Source organism: Diplotaxodon limnothrissa, linkage group LG22 (assembly GCF_057381915.1).
Source record: "Diplotaxodon limnothrissa isolate DT_005_m linkage group LG22, D_limnothrissa_male_GT1.1, whole genome shotgun sequence".
In the NCBI taxonomy this organism is placed as follows: Eukaryota; Metazoa; Chordata; class Actinopteri; order Cichliformes; family Cichlidae; genus Diplotaxodon; species Diplotaxodon limnothrissa.
The window spans coordinates 2,767,995-2,792,915 of NC_140616.1; the positions used below are offsets into that span (position 1 = coordinate 2,767,995).

Below are 24,921 nucleotides of genomic sequence, written 5' to 3' on the forward strand. Positions count from 1 at the left end.
CGATGGGTCAGAGCTGCTTTACTCACATGGCAGAGGTAGAATTACACTGAAGGTGTTGGTGGAGGCATGTTAAGGTGAGATGCAATATTCCTGACTTCTGTCTGATAGTCACAGCTGTGATTATAGGCACGAATGAATAACCACACATGAATTCATGAATTCATGAATTCCAGGTCCTAGGTTAACCTCCTAGGACCTGGTGTCCACATATGTGGACGTCACATTTTGGGTTGTCTAGACCAAAATACTAAAATTTGCTCTACAAGGGCCTGATATCCTCGTACGAGGACACTATACTGCCACTGTTCTATCGAAATTTAAAACGAATGTCCTCATATGTAGACCTCATTTTTCTCAGAAACAAAAATCTGGTAATTTTTACATTCATCAGGTCCCATCAGAGAATTAAAAATGCCATGAAAGCGTTCGGGGAGGTTAAAGGAGATTTTGAGAATCTTTTTTTAAAATGTCAAACTCTTCAGCATTTTTTTGAAGCCACTTTATAAAAACAATAAGTCTTTCTTTGTTATGATACACACGTTTTTATAAGCAATGTTATTCTGATGAACTTGACCTTTTTTCTTAATAGTGGAACACTTGGAGCGAACACGTGCCACGCGCTCCGTTTTCCTTCCTGCTCAGCGTTCCTGCAGCGGCTCACTGAGCCGCGGTCGGAGCAGCTGACAGGACGGCAGCTGTCTCACCGCTGATGACTGACAGTTATCAGTGTCCGTGACAACCCCGCCCCGCCCCCGTTACAACCGTGTCGGGTCAGCAGATACGACCGCAAAAGGCGCAAACCGTACGACTGCCTGCTGGAATTAGATGACTGAAAATAAAAAATAAAAATAAAACAGCAGATGATGCAAACCAACATGAACTCTTAAAAACATCGTTAAATTGTTGCTGCTCGTCTTGTTGCGTTCTATGAATCCCAACAGCAGCAAACAGCTTTCCAACCTCAGGACGTGACGAGAGAGGGGAGGTGTTATTTAAAGAATCTTAAGCCTTTACTGTATCTCACACACACACACACACACACACACACACACACACACACTGCAGAAAGCATCCTAAGACTGCAGCCCTATGTTGGCAGGCATCCTTGGATCGCTCCCCTCCCCACTTCTGTGTGTGGTATTCCAGGACTGTACGACCCCGGTCGCCCCTCCGTGAGATGTGAGGAATTCTGTTTACTCCCTAAAAACACTCCCACTGCGTGTGTCCTCTATCCCAGTTAGGAGAGGCGATTTTGAAAGCTTAAAGATGGAGCAACGACGCTTGAATGTGATCAGATCTGGTGCTGCCACATTCATCGATAACAGATATTCAGACTTTTGCTGCACGTTTTCTTATTGTCAGCGACTTCATAGCTTCTCATCCAAATGCCCCACAGCCTTTAGGCTAAATATAGAAGTTCAGGTAATGCATCATCTTGTTTCTGTCTCCATGGTTCAGGAAGCCGGACCTCAAGAAAATTGTGAAATTTTTGCACGTTTAAAAAATCAAATGGGCTGAACTCAAAGCTGCACTCATGATATTTCTACTGCAGCGCTCCGTACAAACAGAAGCTCTCACATAAAAAGAGATCAAAGACATCAAGATGTTTGTGTGCTGTGGAGTACTTAATGGGAAATATGAGTTCTTTGTTTCCATTTGAGCTCAATGTGACCTTTGTGACGTGTGGCTAATTGGCAGGAAGTTGGTATTTCGTGCCTCTGCATTAAAGAGATTGACAGCGAGCGACACGTTGACACGTGAGACGTATTGAAGTTGTAAAATGACCTTGGCTATATGCAGAGAGCGATGCTGACTGATGCAACCACCAGGCAACACCATGCGCCTGATTTAACGCTGCCCATCACCTGATTACTTACTTCTGTCACGCAGCAGCAGACTGACAGGAGAAGCTGAAGTTTTGTGGGACCTTTTAAATGATTTTTGACTTCTTTACGGCTTTTGTGCCGAGTGTGAACTTAATGGCATCACAGCTGTGGTCATGTGTGTGTTACTGACAGGCAGCAAGGGAAAAAAGAGTGAAATCAAAGTGCTAATGTACGGTGATGCCAAACTCTGGGGTTTTGCGGATTAAAGAAGCTGCTGGGATTGCACCTTCATCACATATTGACAGTTTAGTCATAGCAGCCTGCTCTCTGAACTTCCATCCATCCATCCATCTTCTTCTGCTTTATCCGGGGCCGGGTCGCGGGGGCAGCAGCCTAAGCAAAGAGGCCCAGACCTCCCTCTCCCCAGCCACCTCCTCCAGCTTATCCGGGGGAACACCAAGGCGTTCCCAGGCCAGCCGAGAGATATAATCTCTCCAGCGTGTCCTGGGTCTGCCCCGGGGCCTCCTCCTAGTGGGACACACCCAGAAAACCTTGCCCAGGGGGCATCCTTGTCAGATGCCCGAACCACCTCAGCTGGCTCCTTTCGATGTGGAGCAGCAGCGGCTCTACTCTGAGCCCCTCCCGGATGGCCGAACTTCTCACCCTATCTCTAAGGGAGAGGCCAGCCACCCTTCGGAGGAAGCTCATTTCTGCCGCTTGTATCCGCGATCTCGTTCTTTCGGTCACTACCCACAGCTCGTGGCCATAGGTGAGGGTAGGGACGTAGATCGACCGGTAAACTGAGAGCGTCGCTTTTACACTCGGCTCCCACTTCACCACGATGGACCGGTGCAGCGTCTGCATTACTGCAGCTGCAGCCCCAATCCGTCTGTCGATCTCCGGCTCCCTTCTCCCATCACTCATGAACAAGACTCCAAGATACTTGAACTCCTCCACTTGGGGAAGGAACTCATCCCTGACCCGGAGTGGGCACTCCACCCTTTTCCGGCTGAGAACCATGGCCTCAGATTTGGAGGTGCTGATCCTCATTCCCGCTGCTGTGAACCGTTCCAGTGCGAGCTGGAGGCCCTCACCCGATGAAGCCACTCTCTGAACTTACAACTTTAAATTATTGTGTACTTAAACCACATTTTTGAGAGTTATTTTTATGTGAAATTTCCTTACAAACATCCCATCCTAAAATAATAATTTGTAATTATTTTGTTATGCACACAAGAAGATCCAGATTTTGCAGTCGCGGTAAAGGTGGAGGCACTTTTTAACAGATTTGCACATTTGCTGCCTTTTTTAAAGAGTAAGTTTCCTGTTTGTTGCTCTCAAAGGTCAGAGTTTGGGTACTTTTCTCTTTTTTGATGTAACTAAAAACTGATCTGAGTTGGTCAGAAAACACGAGTAAGAGCAGCTGACAGCATTGCCCAGATGATCCTGCTGTAGCTACAGGTAAACCCACAGAGAGACCAACCCACAGACAACTGAATGCACTGCTGTCACTACAGCAACTGAAAGGAACAAAGTACTGAAACCGTTTTACTGCGATTCAGTCAGAAACACTTTACTGTCATTGACAGTGCGGCAATGCATCAAAAACTAATCTAGTAAACTCAAGAACAGAGCGGACATCAATATGATATTAGATATGACACCAATTATAATTACACTTGGCATGAAATGAAGACACTAAGGGGATGTGGGTTGCAAAGCGGGTTGCAGATACACTGGAATTGGGGCCTAAGGCAGTCCAAAGGGTGTAAATTCTATATAGGGTCTTCTCTGTGAATGTGTGCAAGGGTATGAGCTGATGTTTAGGGTCTGTGGGTTGGATGTGACTTCTTGGCCTGTTAGAACTGAGGCTACAACGTGGTTTAGCTTTTAGTATTTCTTTTTCTTTATCTGTGTTTTTTGTTGTTTGCACCGTAACACTTGGGTTTGGGATTAAAGAAGACGAGCAGGGTCGTTGAAGTCTTTGTTTCCTTTTAATTTTCACTTCAATCTTCCAGTTTTCCTTTCTTTTTCTTCTTGTATCCCATCTTCTGTCCTCTGCAGCTCCAGTTGTCGTTGTTTTATTCTTTTTCCTCCTCCTTCATGCTCCAGTTCTCAAAAATAGCTCCCTAGTAGTAATGTCCCTGTAGCAACAAGACAAGAAATATAGTCTCGTTCTACAGGACACTGATTTACTGCCTGTCCTGCTGGGTGGGTGTGTGTGTGTGTGTGTGTGTGTGTGTGTGTGTGTGTGTGTGTGTGAGATGCTTCAGCTGCTCCAGTTCCTCAGCCCAGTTCCACCAGTGTTCGTGTGGAGCTGCTCCTGTGGGAATGCGATGGCTGAGCTCACGTCCCAGTCGGATGGATTTAAATTCCAGTCTTAGATTCCAGGTCACCCACTGTTCACTTCAACACCGCGCTGACGCGGCTCAACATCCGCTGGTTAAAGTGTCGAGAGCGCTCGACAGCGAGGTTCTCGTCTCGGAAAAGTCGGTCAGGAATCTCGATTTTTAAATTGGGGTTGAAAGTGTGCGTGCTGGATTAGAGTCGTGCCCCAGGACACTTCCCAAAAAGTTTTTCTGTCTTTTACCCAGAAAGCTGCCGATGCTTGTGATTGTCGTTTGTGGCGCTGAAAGCTGAAGTTGTTTAAAAAGTATTTCAATGACGTCCAACATGAAGGTCAAACATCATCCAGGAGTTCGTTGAGTAAAATAAAGTCTTTCGCTGTTTTATTCAGTACTAAAGATGCAAATAACCTAATTCAAACGGAGCCAAATAAACATTAGCATAAACTCAAATATCAAAGAACTCTGTTTGAGTCCAGAGTCCACGAATGCACCAAATCCTTCCTCGTTGTGTTCACAGAGTAGAAAACTTCGGGGCCGTTCTGTCTGCAGAGCAGCGTCTCTGTCTGACCTGCAGCCGGTTCGCTCTGAAGCTCAGACAGAGACGCTGCTCTGTCCCACTGAATTGGGTCAGCTGGGTCTCAATAACACACACACACAACACAGGGCCCGAGTGAGAAGTCGGGTCAATCAGCTTCCACTTAGGGCTGAAAAATCTCAAGTTAAACTCCAACAGGACGAGTCTTCAGTTACCTGGACAGATATCAACAATCATTCACTAAATTCAACCCACATCACACAGGAAAAAGATCACACCGCCACATCAACCACAGGTAACAAAAGCTCCTCTTTAAAGGCAAATAAAGGTCATGAGTAAAATCAAAGTCCTCATAAACCAGGATATTTAGTGGCCTGTATTTATAATTCCAGAAAGTCTTCATTGTCTATGACCTCTTTGAAAGAGGAATATGGTCAACTGCAGCAGCTCGCAGTGTAGAAGAGTAAGTGCTTAGCCATCGGGTCGCTAATGTCGCCTGTGTGTTTGGTGCAGTTGTGTTCTGCTCACCTATCCTGCAGCTTTTTGCTTTACTAATGCTAAAGAAACTGCAGCTGTGACGCTCTAGGCTGTGGATTACAAATGAAGTTTTACAGTTAATAAAATAATTCATAGTTTTTGCTATAGATTATGAGATGACAGGGACGTACAGGAGGAAAGACCCTTTCCTGAGCTCAAGCTACTAATAACACTCAATAATATATCAAAGTGAGAATGTCCATACTAGCTGTCGTCTGAGTTTATGTGACGTACTAATAGCACTGATTCATCAACATGTAAGCAGCGTTTTACTGTTGAGGCTCTCGGCTCTGCCGAAGGGTCACCAGATAAATCTCAGCTGTTCTGAGATGAGAAATGAGAGAGAAAAGGGGCGTGGCTACTGTACCGTTTTGTAGTGGTTTTATTTTCCTCTAATTTTTGACGTCACTGAGCTTTTTAAAGTAAAATCTGCTTTTACCGACTCAAGTAGAAGTGATGTCATATGAAAACATTCACAACAACAATATTATCTCTATAAACAGACATTATTGGGTTATCTCTTTTTACCTGATGAGCTCTTATGAAAGTTATGAGTCTAAAATCAAAGCTATATGAACACAGACAAAAAGAACAATATACACTTATTTATATTCTTCTCATATGTGCATAACATTTTAAACTACACTACGTAGTTATCATCGAACAGCTTCACTGTTGGAGCTGCTGGTTGTTGGAAGAAAACGGATGAGACGAGAGATTGTTCCAATGCAAAGGGATGATTCTGCTCTGTGTTTGGCGCTGGCTGAAGTCTTTTTGTGGTCCAGAGTAATGAACGCTGGCACAAAAAGTTGAATCAGTCTCGTTTGCTCATTATTTATTCAGATAATTCCCGATTTCCGTCAGAATTGTGCCAAATTTAGACCGCATCCTATGTAATCCCAAAGCAGAATCTTATGTTAGGTACAGAAACTTTGTTTTGTATCATCTGTGCTGTTTAACACGTTTCCAGAAGTAGTTTTTGGTTTCTAACTAACGTTACCTGAGAGGTTTTTTTTCCTCATAGGTTGAGATGTCTGAACCTCCTTGTTGATTAGCATGTTTCCTTCATTTCGCTCCGGTCCGGCCTCAGTTTTGATCTCTTTCCCTTCTTGCTGGTCTCTGACTAACAACTAATTTCCTGTGTGGTGTCACGGCCAGGGCTTCTTCTGTCTGAGGGTTTAAACGGGCCGAGTTTGGTCTTCCATGCAGATGAGCTGTTGTGGAGCCTCGGGCCGTTCTGTCTGCAGAGCAGCGTCTCTGTCTGACCTGCAGCCGGTTCGCTCTGAAGCTCAGACAGAGACGCTGCTCTGTCCCACTGAATTGGGTCAGCTGGGTCTCAATAACACACACACACACACACACACACACACACACACACACACACACACACACACACACAGGGCCCGAGTGAGAAGTCGGGTCAATCAGCTGCATTTGACCAATAACTGATTGACTGATTGTGACCCTGCAGGAAGAGCTCTAGCCTGCTAACACCGGACATGAAGTTCATCTGAACTGTGACTAAAAATCAAACCTTTGTACTGTTTGTGATGAAAGTTGACAGATTAGTTTCCTTACTCAGCTATTTTTCTAAAATGATCTCCTTTCGTTTGTTCTGCTCAGCATTTGCACTCAGTTAAAAGGTTACTAAAGTCAAATGTGTGTGTTGCAGTGCTGATTATTGATCTACAGTGTTTGTGTGAGTTACCCAGTTTTACAGAGAACTGCTATAGCGAGGTCTGCCTTGTTTTCATACACACCACTCGCCTTGTGGTGCTCAAATCTCTTCAAGAAAAGGACAAATGAAAAAAATATACATTTGCAATCCCGACCCAGTTACTCAGAAAACACACAAACCTTGTTCTGAGTAGTTTCATGTAGGAACCATTTGGTTTCTGGCGAATTACAACCTGCCAACCCAAAGAACTGTGCAGCCAACTAACATCACAGCCCAGCTGAGGGGACGCCACGGACGTTTACATCATGTCACACTGAGCGTGATCCCAGCGTTTCTGCCAGAAGAGCTGTTAAGCTTGGCGGCTTCGGCCAGCACGTTCGGGGTGTGGATGGAAGGCAATTTTATGTTTTTATGTTTTGTGGCTCCACCAATCCACTAAAATGTAAATTGTGGGGTACAGATGGGAGAGCAGAGCTGTGTTGACATCGATGCGTCTCTGTGCACACAGACGTGAGAAAAAGACACCAGGAAGTTAATTTTCCACTTTATAGCCCGGAGCAGTGTGAACGCAACAGATCACAGTTTACAGCCATAAAATACAGCAAAGTGACCTAATCTACTGTAATTATACCACTGCATCAGTGCATCTGATGTGTGCGGATAGATCAAAGAGTATTGAGCTGCTACATGTGTTTTATGTCTTAGTAGTTTTCCCAAGCTGCTTTTATGTGTAATATGGCAATAATGGATTACTAACATACAGAGTTCTAGAGTAGTGTCACTACTACGGAGCTCAGACACACACTCTAACTCCTCCAGGATGGCTCATCAGTGTGTGAAGGTTTGCTGTCTCCCAGCACGGTCTCAAGAGCCTGGAGGAGATTTCAGGAAACGGGCAGTTACTCTAAGAGAGCCGAACAGGCTGCAAAAGGTCTTTAACCCATCAACATCTGTATCTGCATCACTGTGTAAGGAGGAACAGGATGAGCACTGCCAGAGCTACAAATGACCTCCACAGGCCACTGAGTAATCAGAAACAGACTTTATGAGGGCCGGACGTCCTCTGGTGGGCCCTGTGCTCACTGTCTGGCACCGTGGAGCCAGACTGGCATTTGCCACAGAATACCAGGTCCACCACTTTCCACCCTGAGCTCATGTGACAGACCTGAAAGGGTCTGCCTGTAACATTAAGCATGACTGGTTTGGTGGCGATTGTCCGAGGAGGCATATCCATGGAGGGACATACAGATATCTGCAGGCTCAACAACAGCACTCTGACTGCCCTTACTTAGCCAAAGGAAATCCTTGGAGCAATTTTTAGACCCTGCGCTGGTGCAGTGGGTTAGGGTTCATTTCCTAGAGGAGGAAGGGACTGATACCACTGACTGGCCCCATCAGCTCAGTGATGCCCTGGTCCAGATCTGGGAGGAGATTCCCAGCAGACCATCCATCGTCTCATTAGGAGCATGTCCCAATATTGTCAGGCGTCCACAGCAGCTTGTGGCGGCTGCAGAAACTACTGAGCAGCATTTTGAGTTGCTCATGGAAACTTTGGCAAAGTGAACTAACCTGCTGCATCTTTTTTTACTTAGATTTTTGAGTTGTTTTTGTATTCAGCTTGTGTAGGTTGATCATTTTCATCAAAATATGTGGCATTGTTTCCTTCCTAAAACGTTACCTAGTCCATATCATTATAGATATATATGCATGTTTTTCCCCATTGTTTTCAAAGTGTTCTTTTAATTTATTTTGAGTGTATTTATTTGCACTTTAAACACATCTTATAATCAAGAGAAGCCAGACATCTCTGCAGCTGATTTCTCTAAAACTAGGCAACGGTTTGGGTTGATAAACAGCACTAAGAGCAAGTGGTAAAGCCTTTTGTCAAGAGAGACAGCGACTTGGAGATCCTGCCAGGATCACCACATCCACATAAACAGGTGTCCTCGCATTAGTAGTTTTAGATTTGATTTGTTTAGATTCGTACCAGGCTCTTTACAAATCAGAAGAACAGTTTGTGTACACAAAGTGAATGATGATCTGACTTAAAGGACTCTCGCCTCTTGGCTTGAATGTGAATTGTAACGCTTCAGATCATTGATGCTGCCTCCTAAAATAAAGAGAGTGCACTGTTAGTCACGCTATCTCAGACTGTGGTGGTCCTGAGAAATTGAGGATATGAGGTCAAAAAAGGTTGAAAGACGGGGAGTTACAGTGTGTGTGGAAAGCTGCCCAGCCAGCACTCAGGCCAAATGTTTGTAGATGAAATCATTTTCACAGATCTGCACGATTCAGATCGCCAGTGAGAAGCCATCTCGGGCCTTTTGTCCTGTAAGAAAACCTGCCATGTCAGCTTTATCAGCACGTCTGGCTCACATAGACCTTCAAAAGTGAGCTCATTTGGAGGTCTGCTTTCTGACTTTGACTCTATTGTTGTCGTAAAATCTTTGCCGGAGAAGCCCTGCAACAATTCTGACAAATTATATTTTGCACCACCACCAGAGATGGCGGGTGAGAAATTTGGCCTGGACCGATTCTGAAGTGTGACATCTTGTTTCTCAGAGGAGGGCAGCAGAGACGAGGAGATGAGGTGAGAAGAGAGGAGGCAGCACCTCCTCTGAATGTGAGAACAGACGAGAGAGAGGATGGGAGTGATGGAGAGACGGTGTGAAGGAGGGCAAGAGGAAAGTGGAAGAGGAGGTGGTATTTGGAGTGAACAGAGCTTCTTAAAGAAATGGCTAAATCAAACATGGATGAATGGCTGATGGACCGTACAGCCCCGAGGCTTCAGGGTTCAAGAAACCGTCAATAACATCAACAGAGCCCTAAAAATTTCTTCCAAAATAAAATAAATCAGGTCAAGTTAGGGTTCAGCTCTCCACTTACTTTGGTGCTGGAGTAATTTTGGGAGCCAGGAAAACTTTGCGCTTACGTGTCTTTCCAGGAATCATGACACGGTTATTTAAAACCTCTACAAACTTTGTTGTGAACAGTTTATGGGACAACTTTTCTTTTTTCTTTTTTTTTACTGTCTACAACCAAAAGAAGCAAACAGCTCACTGTGTGCTCCCAGAAACACCACACGACAGAGGTTTAGGGTCAGAAAGCCAGTCTTTAAAGTGTTTTTAATACATCTTTGCAATTGAAACTATCTGTAAACATAAAAATAGTTTTAGTGCTGAAACCTTATCAAACTTGGAACTGACACAATTTGGTCCTTTTATCAACCACAGCCTGATCTTTATTTGCACTTGGTTGCCGTACATTTCTTCCACTTCACTCACACAAGTTGATTGACCCGTTAAGCTCAGCTGACGGGAGCGGCACTAACATTGTCATGCTTGTTGCAGTGTCTCTGCTATGAGCCTCTTTTCACGCAGCTTTCTTCTACACGTTGATGTGGTTCAGCTTCCCATTTGGGACTTTGTTTCGTTTTCACTTGCTGAGAATTCGGCATGGAAGATTTAATCATCAGCAATCCATCATAGACACACATGTAGGGTAATGTTATTTCATCTTATATGTGCGCTGGGAGCAGGACGGCTCGTCCTCACTGTGCCTTCGATGGCTCTGAGGAGCTTAAAGAGAAGGCAGAAAAGAGACATAAGGGTGTGACAGAAACATGTCGGAGAGAAGACGAAGAGGAAAGGAGGAAGGCATCGGGAAGGGAGAGGAGTGGTGCATTGCAGTGTTCACCCACCCAGCCAACTCGTGTGTTTGCTCAGTATACTTGTGAGGGCTCTTCCTGATGATATTCCTTCCAGAAGTTAAAGAGTAAGCAAGTCCACAATACACGATATTAAAAGACAAGAATTTGCTAGTCAGGATATTAAGAAGTGAAGAATTCAGGAGAGGTTGAAGTCAAAGCTGGAGAGGAATGTGGTTGTTGATGGTCTTCACATGTACAGGAAGGCGAGTGCTGGCGTGTGTTGGAGGAGCTGCTGGATCTCCAGGCTGCCAGGCTGAGTTGTGGTGAACTTTTCCCCAGGAGGGAGTGTTCTGTCTGGGGGAAAGAGAAGATGACCATCTGGCGCCTGTGGAGCTTCTGCTGCGCTGACAGTCAGCTCCCCGACACCCTGCCAGAGTGTCCCTGAGCAAGACACTGGGGGTTGAATCCCGTCCATTTCTGGAGTTGCTGAAATTGCTTTATTAACTTGGTTAAGTTATCAAATGTGTTTGCCTTGTTTTCAGTCTTGAATACAGAAGGATATTTATGTAGCTCATGTTTTCATGGGTTTGTTTATCGAGTGGCTGTGTGGGAGAAGGTGCAGCTACCTTCTTTGTCCTTTAATAACATCTCAGATTACACAAAGTAACAGCGAACTCTGACTCGGCTTAAATTCACAGAAGAATGTCAGCCAGTCCAAGATACTTGGAACAAGCTTTCTACCAAGTAAGCTGATGAAGAAATCCGGTGTTGTTGTGCGCTCACACTAAATATTATCCAAGTCATCATTTGTAGAAGTGCAAAGAGTCAAATCCAGGAATTTCCCTTAGCTTGTAGCAGCTAATGCAGCGTGGCTGTGATGGTGATGTAGATTGCAGCTCGGCACGGCTCTAGAATCTCTCATGAATGTTCACCTGAGCTGAGATCTGGGTGACTTTGAGGACAATGGATTATTCTGAATTCTGGATCATGCAAAGCTACTCTAGCAGACTCCAGTGGTAAGAAAATCACAGCTGTACATGAGTGGAAGGGCTCACATTTGGATGTATTTTTGATGCTGTGCAGATCTAATGCACGAGCGAAAGATGTCAGACCCACACAGAAGTACGAGTGCTCTGCAGTTCAGTCATTTCGACAAGGTGTGTGTGTGTGTGTGTGTGTGTGTGTGTGTGTGTGTGTTTACATTCTCCTAGAGATTTGCTCCATATAACACAAGCTGATGACATACAAGTGTTGTATTCATCAGTTGTTTTTGCTATCTTAGGTAAGGGGAATAATTCTGTTTGTACACATTTAGCATCCCTGCTGATTATAAACAGGATAAGTTATAGCTTGTCAAAGCTTGTGGTTTGTGTTTACCTGTTATGTTGAGGATGGTGGTTGCATGTTTTTACTATAATCCATTAAGGGTTTATTACTTGCTACACTCAGTGGGTGCTTCCTTAGGGTCTGGTGCTGGATTGGACCTGTGTTGGCCATCAGAATGACCTGAATTCTTCATGGCATAGATTCAACAAGGTGCTGGAAACATGTAAGATATTCTGGTCTAAAACCACGTGACAGAATCACACAGCTGCTGCAGATCTGTCAGTTGCATCCATCATGTGAATCTCCTGTTCCTGCCTCGAAGGTGCTCGATTGGATTGAGATCTGGTGACTGTGAAGGTCATGTTCAAGAAACCATTATGAGATGAACTCTGTGACACAGCGCGTTATCCTGCTGGAAGCAGGCACTGGGTACACTGAGTACTCAGACAGCCTGGGGCATTTAAATGATACTGTGTTGGTACTGAAGGACAGAACCTGTGCCAAAAGAAGTGTTCACATCACACCACCAGCAGGAGCCAGAACCACCAATAAAAGGCAGGATGGATTTACCATCAAAATGTTGCAGCAGGATCAAGACTCATGAGACCAGGCGGTGATTCTTCAGTCGTCTGTTGAGTCTGTGAGAATTGTATCCTCAGTTTCCTGTTGTTAGCTGAGTGCAGCGGGCTCGATGTGGTCTCTGTGCTATAGCCAGTCTGCTCTAAGGTGCGACGTGTTGTGCGTTTTCAGACGCTCTTCTGCACACCTCAGTTTTCACTGGTCAGTATTTGACTCGCTGTTGCTTCTTATCAACTCAAAGCAGCCTGACCTTTCACTTCTGTCTTCTGGTATCAACAAGGCATTTGCTCCCAGGGAAACTGCAGCTCACAGGATATTTTCTGTTTTTAAACCTTAGAGATGGTTATGAGGGGAAAGTCATCAGTTTCTGAAATACTCAGACCAACCTGTCCGACACCAACAACAACGTTCAGTCCTTTAAATCACCTTCCTTTAACATTCTGATGCTCAGTCTGAACTTTAGCCGCTTGTCTTGATTACGCCTAAATTCATCGAGTCGCTGTGACTGCTTTTCGAGCAGGTGAAGGCTTGTAGCTAATAAAGTTGCATGTGAGCATCTATGGTATTGATAAGGTTTCTTATTTGGAGGAAAACCTGTTTCAGCTTATTTAGAGGTTAAATAAATAGATGATAGGCAGAAACACAGGATTTACAAGTGCAAGAGCTGCAAGGGTGATTTTAGTTGTGAGTTTGCGTCATGTTGAAAGTCTTCCAGTGATCTGCAGCTCCCGGTCTGACTGACAGATTGTCCTCTGTGTCTGTGTGTTTGCTTTCAGGGGGGACCCGGGACATCGGTTCAGCCCTCACCAGGATGTGCATGAGGCATCGCAGCATCGAGGCCAAACTACGCCAGTTCTCCATGTGGGTAGATCTGTCTGTGTGTGTGTGTGTGTGTGTGTGTGTGTGTCTCAGATGAACAGGAGTGGCCTGTCCTCCCAGTTCTCCATGGCAACCTGCTCCTCTGCCTGCCTCAGCTTTTAGATCCTCCATCCTGGTCCATCAGTCTCTGACTCAATCTAATGACATCATCGTGGCTGAAAATAATTATCCAGATCGTTTTTATAAATACACCCTCGTCCATCTTTGTGCCGCCTTCTTTCTGCTTTTATGAATCCTCCTTACACTCTTCATCACTCATGTTTTACATCCACGTGACCGCAGAGTGCAGTATCAGCCCCAGTCAGTCCTGCTGTGACCACATCCTTTCACCAGCTTTCTTTCCAAGAGCCTGTAAACCTCACCTACCGCTCCTCCTGATCAAAATCAGCCTTCCTCTTTTTCATTTTGCCTTCGCTGCATGAGTCCATTAACTCCACCCGTATGAAAGCAGAGAGTCTGAGAGATTGAAGCTGTAAGATGGGACCTCCAGCTGACTCTGTGAATAGGGATGCAGTAGCAGGAGGATGCAGGGTTCACCTCTGTTAATAAAGTATGATGTGTCACGGCAGACATCCAGTTATTTTCTATATGGCTAAGCAAAGCGTCCCAGATGCCCTTCACCCAACCACCTCCCCCCTCCAGCTCCTCGGTGGGGAGGTGTTTCCTGGCCACATGGGATGTAAAATCCTCTTATTGTCACATTATACAGTATCAGGCTGATAAATCTTAAATAAGTGGCCGTGACCTCAGCAGTCATTTAACTTGGGAATGAAAGCTAATTGGTCCCTTTTCAGGGTTTTTATTCTCTACTTGTAATCACAGTATTTATTCTAGACCAACGTTTCTGAGACTGTGAGGCTGCTGCTGGTGTGCAGATGACCAGGGGGAAACACAGGAGTGAAACTAGTGTTGGACTTCCTTTTAATGCTGGACATATGCACAGCAGCTCATGTAAATCCCAGTAAATATGACCTCATAATATCTAATGGCTCCTGATCTCTGTCAGCCTTTAATTACTAAATGGAAAAATGACCTCAGAATAAATCCTCTTACAAACTGCTTTATGAATCAGCTCTCTTCTTCATTCAAGAAACTGAATACATATGCTTGTGTCAAATTATTGGTAAATCCAAACTTCTTAGAAGTGGCATCCTGGGAATGATCTCCATGCACCAGTTTACTGGTGATCGAGCCCCAACGGAGGCAGAGAGGCTCATGCATGCTCCGGATGCTGTATGCACACTTAAATCTGATCTGTATGCTTAAAAATATCAAGTCCTTTGATTTCTGCACGTGCGTCAGTTCTGTTAGGAAGAAACCGCTGCAGCTAATCACTCTGCTAATGATGCCCACACACACATCTGCATTAATTCCCCACAGATTTAATCCGGCCTTCATCTTTAATTTGATTTGTGTTGTGTGGTCTTTGTTTTTGTCTGCAAAAGGAACAGATTTAACCATACGTGGTGTGTGTGTGTGTGTGTGTGTGTGTGTGTGTGTGTGTGTGTGCGCGCTTTCAGGGTGTTTCTGGACTGTCTGATCAACCCTCTACAGGAGCAGATGGAGGAGTGGAAAAGAGTCGCCAACACTCTGGATAAAGACCATGCCAAAGGTTTCATACACATACACACACACACACACACACACACACACACACACACACACACACACACACACACACACACACACACACACAACCTCTACATGCATCTCAAACTTCACACGCTGTTTGCATTCACACCGTGTTTGTGTGCGTTTTCCAGAGTACAAGAAAGCCCGTCAGGAGATCAAGAAGAGATCATCAGACACTCTAAAGCTGCAGAAGAAAGCTAAGAAAGGTTTGTCACGTGTGGGTTCACTGCATAAAAAACTGCGGCTGAGGGGCTGCGATATTTTGCTGCAACTTGAAACTGTTTAAATTAAACACTTTGTGGTATTTGTGGGAAAATTCAATCAGTAGTTGTTTTATAGGGTGTAACTGGCATGGAGCAATGTGCAGATGTAAAAGCTAATATCATGTTTTTATGTGTTTCCTTTGGCGTCCCATCATGCTTTGCTCGTCCAGCTGATGTTTTCGGTAAGTACACACCCATCTATCCACCTTTCTTGCTCTTCTCAATAATGCAAAAGGCTCAGGAGACTGGTGTTTTCCATTTTTACTTCTCCAATGTTTAGTCTGAGTGGTTTTAATATTTCAATAATAAAAAAAGTGTGTTAAAGTTTTCCACGATAATCCAGAGGGCGAGCTTAGAGGGTTGTGAATATATCAACATGGTGAATATGAGACAGTCGCACTCTGACACCTCCAGCTCAGTTTGAGTTTGACATCCAGCCCACTTCGGTCGGCTGAAACATGTTCCCACGCTGTTTAGATGTTTGTGTGACTCACACAACAAAGACTAGAGGCACACCGAACGAGAGTCTTCAAAGGAAATATTTTCATGGCTCGTTCAGTAAAACCGTGTCAACCAGTGTGACTCAGCCCCGAACGCAGCACACGACAGGGTCAGCACCAAATGTTTGGGGTTGTGGAGAGGCTCAGTCAAGCAAGGGAGTTCAAACATCTTGGAATCTTCTTCACATGCGATGGGAAGTCGGAGAGCATTGGATTGGTGAAGCCACTGTGAAGAGAGCGTTGCTCAAAGGTGGACCGTTCGATTTACCCGTCCATCGACTCTTCACCTCTGGTCATAAAGTCTGGGTAATGACTGAAAGAGTCATGTTGTGACGCCTCAGCTGATTCGGATTCAGAGTAAACAGACTACAGGTGTGAAAACGTCCTTAGTTTCATCTGAAGGGTGGGTGGGCTCGGGCTTAGCGATAGGGCGATGAGCTCGGACATCTGGAGGAATCCGGAGGAGTAGAGCTGTCGCTCCTGCAGCGTCAAAATGAGCCAGTTAAGGTGGCTCAGGCTGAATAGATTACTTATCTCATCTGGAATAGGAATGCTTTGGGAACCCCCAGAGGGAACTGGAAAGTTTGCTTAGGGTGCCGCCACCATGACTTGACTTCAGATAAGTAGAAGAGGGCGGGCAGATGAACGGACGCTGACAGAGCTGCTGAGGTTATCCAGCATGTTTGAGGTGTGATGAAAAAGTTTGGAAAACAGCTCCATAAAGACCAAAAGCCCTTATTAATGTAAAATGAACTGAGCTCCTGTTCAGCATCGTCTTCTCGGGCATGCTTCCACGCTGATGCTATTTTCAGATAACAACCTGGAGGTCCACGTTAGCGACGCCCTCAACAGCTCCATCTAACAGCAGTGAACACAGTACGTGCTGAATCCTGTGTAAAGCCCCGTTACCTGTGCAGACTGCGATTTCAACCGAGGACCTCAAACTTGAGAGAGCAGAGATCGATGAGGATCATTGTAGATGATGAGAGCTATAACACAGCCGATATCAGTGGTCTGTCTAAATGCAGTGATATCAGGATATTTTTTGATCATTCACAGTTGTAGATGATGCTCCTCCAGGGTCAGGCTGTTAATGCAGAGTAAACCTCTTATTTGCAGGCTCTTAGAGCTGATAGCATGACCGCTGACTTGACTAAATTGTTCTAAAATAACTTTTAGGATAGCATGAAGTCCAGTGGAATTACAGGAATGTGATGTGGCAATATTACTTCTTCACTCTGCCCGCTGAACTCCAAAGGACTACGAGTAAACACCAAAACAGGCTCTGCTTTTAGAACAAGTAGTCCCAGTCTGAGCAATCGCACTGAAACGAGCCTTATTATGACTGGAAACAAAAGCTCGTTGTTGCTGCCAACAAAGGACTCGATGGTTTCCAGCTTTGAATTGAGCTTCTAAGACAAAACAAACAGGAACCAGGGTTGACCCCAGAGGAACCTCAGATGTGGTCAGACTGCTTCAGTCCTCAGGTCCTCCCAGCCTGTTATTACTGCACGAGAGGAAACTCCCTCTGCACTGGAGTGGATGTCACGAGGGAAGAGGACATGGAGAAGTTTCAAGGAAGGAAAAAAAGAGGTGGAGGAACTTGAGCTGGAATGAAATGAATGTAATGACAGGAGACTGGAAAATGAAGGGAAAGCTCTGAGTAAGAGTTAATATTATGAGAAACAGATTGAGGGAAACCACCTTAAGAAAGGTTTTTTATTTATAGCGCTGGCTTTGAGCACGGGAACTCGGAATGGATCGAGTTTAAACAGGAAAAGGTGAAAGAAACTGTTGATGCGAAGCTGGAAACAGCACAGCTGGTCTAAAGCGGTGGGTCATGTGTGAGGTGAGCTCCAGTACCCCATCATAGACACCACCATGTAGTGCTGAATTTAATTGGGTGTTATGGTCCTCTATAGATTTTATTATAGTATCACATGGGATCCTGGAGTTGCTGGAGTTTGAAAATCCAGTTTTGTAGCTGACAGTTTGCACCAGTTTGTCTTCATGTCTCTTTTAAATTCAAATATGTGGATGTGTTTTATATGTGTGTGTGTGTGTGTGTGTGTGTGTGTGGCTAAAAAAATTAAAAACCTAGCAACTGCAGGTATCCAGGGTACAACAGAAATAATGTGCTGCTTCGTTGAAGGGTCACCACCGCAGATCATATTCCACTAGCATCTTGTAAATCTTCCCTTTTACTCTCATTCTTTATTTATCCAGGTGAAAAGTGATTTGTGATGAGATTTAAATCTAATTTCCAAGAGACACCTGGGCAATTGTCTCCACCCACTCCACCTTGCCTGCACTCTTGTGCATTGACCTTTTGCTTTGGGTGTTTGACTCCAGGTATTTAAACTCATCCCATTAAGATTTGAATTATTATTGCATCAGTTCCCAATAACAATTATCCGAAGGAATCTTAAAAATCAGAGAAAGTAAGATCCTACAATGAGAGAGCGAGAGAGAGAACCCGAATGACCAGGCGATGTCTTGGCGATGGCAAAAACTCCCTTTTAACAGGAAGAGACCTCAGATCCAGGTTCAGGGAGGGACAGCCATCTGCAGCGACCAACGAGGGGCGAGAGGACAGAAAGACCATGAACCGGTTAGGTTATTGGGTTTGGTAAATGCAACGTTCTCACGCAGACCCCTGATTGCATTACAGTGGAACTCCATGTTGTCCAATCCTTTGGAGTGCACAAGCTTGCAAAAAAATCTGTTGTCTTGGGATTGTGGGTCTTCTCAGTTTGACCTGTATCGAAAAGGCTACGCAAAGGTCAACAGAGGACACGAGGATGAGGAGAAAAGAAAGCATTCAGAAATGTCTAGATTTAGACAAAAAAGGAGGCGATCGTGAGATAAACAAGAACATAAGAGCGATGTTCTGCCCGAGACATCCTGTTTGTTTGAATTCTGTGGGAAACCTGGAATTACGTTCACATTTCTGGAAGCAAGTCTTCACCATTTCTTTCCTCTTTATCACTGAAGCCTGTGCTTGGAAAATTCTTACAGAGAGACGGCGCGCGTTCTCCCGTCTATCAGCCCGACCACAGAAGCCGGCCTCGGATCTCGCTGGAGGAATGAGGAACTTTAATTGCATGTTTATGTCTGTCCTCAAATCCAGAAGATGAGATTACCAAACGATCGCTTTAAAGAGGAGAAACTGAACCCCAGAGCACCATGTGGAGGGGGAAAGACAGCAGTTGTTAGGAGTGAAATTAGCTGATTAAATGTGATCTCGTCACACAAAAGTGAACGTCGCTTTGAGGTTTAGAAAATTGCTGCAGGCATTTTTCAGTCTGCTCTGTCATGTCGTATTTTCATGACAGCAAAGTCAAGAAAAGACTGAGTAATCACATGTTGGTCTGCCTGCTCTCTGCCGCTGTGGGCCTCGGCTGCAAGCGGTTCATGGCACTGTCCGTGGTTTTAACGAATTGGGGGTGCAGGGTGCATTTTGGAGGGGGCCTCGTTGTTGATGGATTAACTCAGATTTTGTTCTCCAGTGAGTGTTTAAGGAAGCAGGACAGTCTGAGGAATCAAAATAAACTTGCATCCATGGTAATGATTCATGTCATGCCACATAACGGTTTAAAAGCTGTTCTCTGGACATGACAGGAAGTTGTCTTAAAGCAGCGTGCTTGGGTAACTTCTTGCATATTTCAGCAAGAAGCTGAAACATTTCAGATCCATCACTAACAGAAGACACCAAAGCAGCTGTTGACAAGCTAACATCCTCTAAAGTGTAGCTGTGGGCTGATGAAACCAGCAAGGAAAGAATTCAGTATTGCACAATGCATTCATTACATGTTATAATACAGCAGTGCAGAAATATTAACTTAACAGCCTCGGGAGACCCGGGTGGCCTGTTTCCGATCTGTGCCGCTATACTCATTGTCAAAAATGGTTCTAAACTTGCTTTCAGCCAACAGCCAAATAAAGAAGGAATAAAGCTGCATTTAAGACTCTGGAATTCTTTTCTGAATTATTCCTATCAGTGAAAGTAAAGACCTGATGCTGTTTTTCAGAGAATCGTTTGGTCAGTAGATCTGGAGGTGGTCAGGTCTGCAGCATAAGTTGTGAACTTTCTTCATAAGATGGAAATCACAGGGTGAAACCTGAAGTTCCTTCGCTAAGCCCTGAATCCTGTTTCGTAGTACGCGGGCAAATGGAAGAAAAGAGTAAAATACGCCTGGATGTAGTAATGACTCACCAGGGATGATCTAAGTCGCCTTATACTCCTGTTCAACATTTCCACATTTCCAATTGGAACATATGAATTTACCAGAATTAACGTGTAGCGTGCTAAGATCCCCAAACACTCGACATATTCAGCGCTCCGGGAAACCCACACCCACAATAGCTGCTCTCGATCAGTCAATGAAACAATGTAAAAATAGTTCAGCTTTGCTCTGTGTCACAAAGTAAATTAACTAATCCAATTACAGTCGCTGTGGGAGATGATATTAAAGCAGATACAGACTCCAGCTCATCAGACTCATGTCGCAACGGCCGTGTCGACACGTGAAATCAGTTTAATCTTCTGTGTATGAAACCGCTTTAGTAAAGACTTGGAGTAAGGGAGAGTTGAGACATTTGGACAGAGTTAAAAAATAAACCAGAAGCATTTCATAAAAGCAGCAATGTAATTTCAAAATGGCAAACATTAATGTGTGGTGTGTTTTCAGTGGGATTCCAGTGGTTGTTTGTTTCCAGCTGACTGATCGCCAGAGAGAAAAGACTTGTTTGAGACTTTAATGTGGTTAATGGTTTGTGGGAGGCTCTGACTGTTGTTTTTGAAGCCACTGAGTGATCGTAGTTTCAGAGCAGGCTCTGCTCTTTGTAGCTAAAGTTCTGTTCAGTGAGAATTGGATTTCACAGATGGCTGATAATCTGGCTGCAGCTGTGAGGCTGCCTCCTCTTTAGTTCTGTGTGAGTTTGTTGATCTGAGCCAAGATGGACTGAAGTGATTGCATTTTGTTAACGCCACAGAAACGGTTCCTCTGCTCATGTGTAGGTCTGCAAGAGAGAGAGATTTAGAAAACTCTGGTGTTACCTTTGGGTGGCTGCTTAAGTTTAAAAGTTTAAATCAGCATTTTGAAAGACAACTTTTTCTTTTTTTGTGTATCGTTTTGATTTTTAGTTACTTTTTATTGCAAATAGTCCCCATTTCCTTTCTTTTTAGGCTATTTTATGCCTTAAAGATACTTCCTGTGACTAAAACTTTCATCAGCAGAGGGCAGCATTTTTCCAGAATGTTTGCTATTTCTTCTTTTCTTCATTGCTTGATTTCCACAGGAGGTTTTACCTTGTGCCCATCCCCCACTGTAAAAGAGAATGTGTTTTAGTGACGGGCACAAACTTTGGAACAAAGCAGGCCCAATTCAAACTTTTTGTTCTGTAGCTTTTGCACCCATTCACAGGTCTAGAGACCGGTTGGCAACTGGTCACTAGGGGAAAAATGACTATTCTCCAACTGGTTGGCAAGTGGTTGTGAGGGTCTGCTTGCTGTTTCTAGTTGAAATTGGATGCAACGAGGTATGTGCACGTGTTTGTGTTCAGGCCGTGGAGACCTGCAGCCCCAGCTGGACAGCGCCATGCAGGACGTCAGCGATAAGTACCTGCTGCTGGAGGAGACGGAGAAGCAGGCGGTGAGGAGGGCGCTGGTGGAGGAGAGGAGTCGCTTTTGCTGCTTCGTGTCCATGCTGCGGCCTGTCGTGGTCAGTGATGCATTCAAACTGTTTATGCACAACACAGAAAGATGTTTGGAGCTCTAACTACAGTTACGCAGAAACTCTGCAAGCCTTTGAAGAAACACCTGGCCCCTTTAGATTTGTATGTTTATGCTTTGCTGGACGTCAGCAGCTGCAATCCAAATGTAAATCTCTGACGAACATCAACTCCTACACCTTCTGTGCTGCAGCTCTCTCTTTAAACCTCCTGTGGAGCAGCTGCTGTGATGACGTCAGTCTCAAAGCTGTTTTTTGTGTAGAATTTGCAGCTGATGAATGTTTGTGTGTCTCAGGAGGAGGAGATGTCCATGCTGGGGGAGATTACACACCTCCAGACGCTGACAGACGACCTGAAGATGCTAACCATGGACCCACACAAGCTGCCCGCTTCCAGTGAGCAGGTACTCGTGGTGCTGTGAGGGGTCGTGTGACCACACAATCGAACGATTTGTCCTCTGTTATAAATGTCTCAGTTTCAGCCCCGTTCTGTACCGATTAAAATATTTCAGAAGGGTTTTTGATTTAAGCACGTTCAGTACACCTTCACTCACTCTACCCGCTGATCAGTGGTAACCTCGACACGGAGTAAACACGCCTTCCTTTGACCTGACTGCACACAGACACCTTCACAGAAACATCATAGACGATTCACAGCATTTTTTCTCTCCAGGTAATCGTAGACCTGAAGGGCTCCGAGTGCACCTGGTCCTACCAAACTCCTCCCTCGTCACCAAGCACCACCGTATCCAGGAAGTCCAGCATGTGCAGGTTAGTTATGTGGCTGCTGCCAGCTGCTTATTATCTCAACAATAGAGGGAGATAAGGTGGTCTGCTGAGAGCCTGTCCTCTGCTGCCTCTCTGTGGTTAACAAGTGGAACTACAGCTTTTTTAAAAATCATCGATTTTTTTGAAAGTTTTGATTTATCAAAGAGAAATAACTCCAGTAAATGTTATTTTACCATCATGTCTTATTACTCAGAATATTTCATCTGCCTGACTCATTTTTCGGGTTGATTGTTTATTCTTTCATGTGATGAGCTGAGATTTTAAAACAGAAAATCAGCGAATGACTTCAGAGCTTCTCAGGTTTCCTTCTTTCTGACATTTATTTGTCTCCTCCCGTCCGGCCCACAGCAGCCTGAACAGCGTGAACAGCAGCGACTCTCGCTCCAGCGGCTCACACTGTCACTCCCCGACCTCCCACTTCCGTTATCGCGCCTCCTCCTCTTCCTCCTCAGTGCTGCCCCAGCAGACCCCTGCCCGCCTCTCTTCAATCTCCTCACACGACTCTGGCTTCATCTCTCAGGACGCCTACCAGTCCAAATCCCCTTCACCGATGCCCCCAGAAATCCTGCAGGTAACAAAAGTCGCGGCTCAGTGCTTTTAGTCATCGACTCACTGAGAACAGACGCCAAAAATAAACCAGTGAGTTCTGTTTATGATGTCTGCGGATGTTCCCCAGTTCCTACGATGTGGTGTGTTTGTTAGCTGGAAGCCACATGTCGCGTGTGCGTGTCTCAGTAACCTCAGAGAGATAGATGGTTTCTATCTATCTATAAACTCGAGGTATCGTCAAATTTAGAGCCATGTCTAACACTCATAACAACAACATCATCTTTTGCTGTTACTTGTTTAAAAACAAAAAAGTCAATCTCGTCGTCATGTTGGAGAAATGACAAAATCCTGAACGAGACCAGGATATACAGCAACGACATTCATTCAGACGTCATCTGCATCCAGTCTTGTTAAGCGCCTTCAGGGTACAGACACTGGTCAGTGTTTACGTTGTCGAGCCTACACAGGCTTTATTTTAAATAGATCAGTTCCTCTCGCACTCAACGATCCTGGTGCCCAATCAGGTGGAGGTGATGATATCGCCCCTGGCTCTAGCTGTGAGACGCCTCAGGCGGGAATTGGAACTGCAGCACCTGCTTACCACTACGCTACCCAGCTGCATATACATACATGTATATACATTTATATATAAAACACATCATAGGCACTACTCGAGTTAAGCTATTTTAAATACGATCATTTTAGTTTTAGTGCTGTGCCAAGATAATTTACATTAATTAAATATCCAAAGACGGAGCGTGAAGGTGTCCACGGTCTGTTGGTGCTGATGTTTTTTCAGCAAAGATAATTAGGACGTAAAGATTATATGTAGTCAGTTTGTTTGTGCTGATAATTTAGCACATGAACAAAATGACAGGATGTTTGTGTGTGAGAGGAAGGAGACGTTCAGAGTGCGACAGCCTGCTGTGTGCTTTCATCTTCACCTCACCTCAGTAACCCAGCGCGCTGTGACACTGATCAGCCATGCTGCTATTATGAAACTTTAACCAGTCATGAGTCACATAATAGAAGAAGACACAGACCTGAAGCTTCAGCCTGCGTTAGCTCTGTTTCTGATTTTCACTCCAACATGACTCACTGTTAAATATAATGAGAAAATACTAGCAGTAGTGCTTTTAAAAAAAAAAAAAAAATCATAAAGTTGATAGTTTCTCTTTCCACCTGCTGAACCGGCTTCTGCTTCGTCTTTGCTCTGTTTGACCTCTGACCTGGGATCAGTGTTTGGGAGATTACAGCTTCTCATTAAATGTTTCATAGATTCACTCCTCCTAACACATCCTAACCCAATTTCACTGCACTTAAACCCGTCTTAATCATTTTAGACGTGCAGAAATCTGAAAACTGCATGTGCATTAATGCTCCCCAGCACTGGTTGTCCTGCTGTTCTAACCTGTTTGTTGCTGCTTCCTCTGCTTTTCTCTCGTGTCTGTGTTTTGATCTGTTTTCTTGGCTTCCCTCTGTGCTTCCTGCAAACTGCTGTCTCTGTGTGCGCTCTGCATGGCGCTGCTGCGGTCGTGCGTCTCTGCTTCACCCTCTCAGTCTGTCACTGTGGGGCCTTCCTCGTACTCCTCTTCTTCCTCACCCTCACACCCCGAGCCACGCTCTGGGCAGCAGCAGGTGAACACGTAGACACACAATTGTGTTAGTGTTTTGTTGTTCTTGTTTTTCCAGGTGAGTCGTGTGTCAGCTTTTATTTTTGAGTGATATGAACGGGAGCCTTCATGAAGCACAAAAAGCCGACTGCACAGAAACGTTTCCAGCTGCTTAACAAATCCAATTACATTCAGTGCTCAACACTGGCAATGAATAAATGAACAATTAAAATATAATCTAGTGTTGGCTGAGGAGGAAGAAATATTCCAGGTTTGATTGGCAGCCTGATAATCATCAACATCCTGAAAACTAAGAACAGCACACGATGTTCACTCCACCGTGAAATGGATTAAAAGATTACTCGCATGTAAAGGGAACCCAGCTCTGTGAGCAATAAAGGGACCAAAAACAAACAGATTTCCCCTCAGGTTTGTCAAACAGAAACATTTACAAAAGCCAAAGAAATCCCAGTCTGGTCTGTTTAT

At 44.7% G+C, this 24,921-nt stretch overlaps 1 protein-coding gene across 2 annotated transcripts in view; it reads left to right on the top strand.

Annotated features, from left to right (window-relative positions):
- The window catches only part of LOC146609134 (protein MTSS 1-like), a 64,981-nt gene that overhangs the window by 34,823 nt on the left and 5,237 nt on the right, over nt 1-24,921 (top strand). Inside the window, exons 4-12 of one of the 2 annotated variants that reach the window (XM_085345956.1) lie at nt 13,255-13,339; nt 14,878-14,969; nt 15,121-15,195; nt 15,423-15,434; nt 21,318-21,475; nt 21,781-21,888; nt 22,158-22,255; nt 22,622-22,844; nt 24,383-24,460. In XM_085345956.1, the coding sequence (XP_085202082.1) occupies nt 13,255-13,339; nt 14,878-14,969; nt 15,121-15,195; nt 15,423-15,434; nt 21,318-21,475; nt 21,781-21,888; nt 22,158-22,255; nt 22,622-22,844; nt 24,383-24,460 (929 nt within the window). The remainder of the gene's footprint in view (nt 1-13,254; nt 13,340-14,877; nt 14,970-15,120; nt 15,196-15,422; nt 15,435-21,317; nt 21,476-21,780; nt 21,889-22,157; nt 22,256-22,621; nt 22,845-24,382; nt 24,461-24,921) is intronic. The other variant, XM_085345957.1, reaches the window with a different exon arrangement.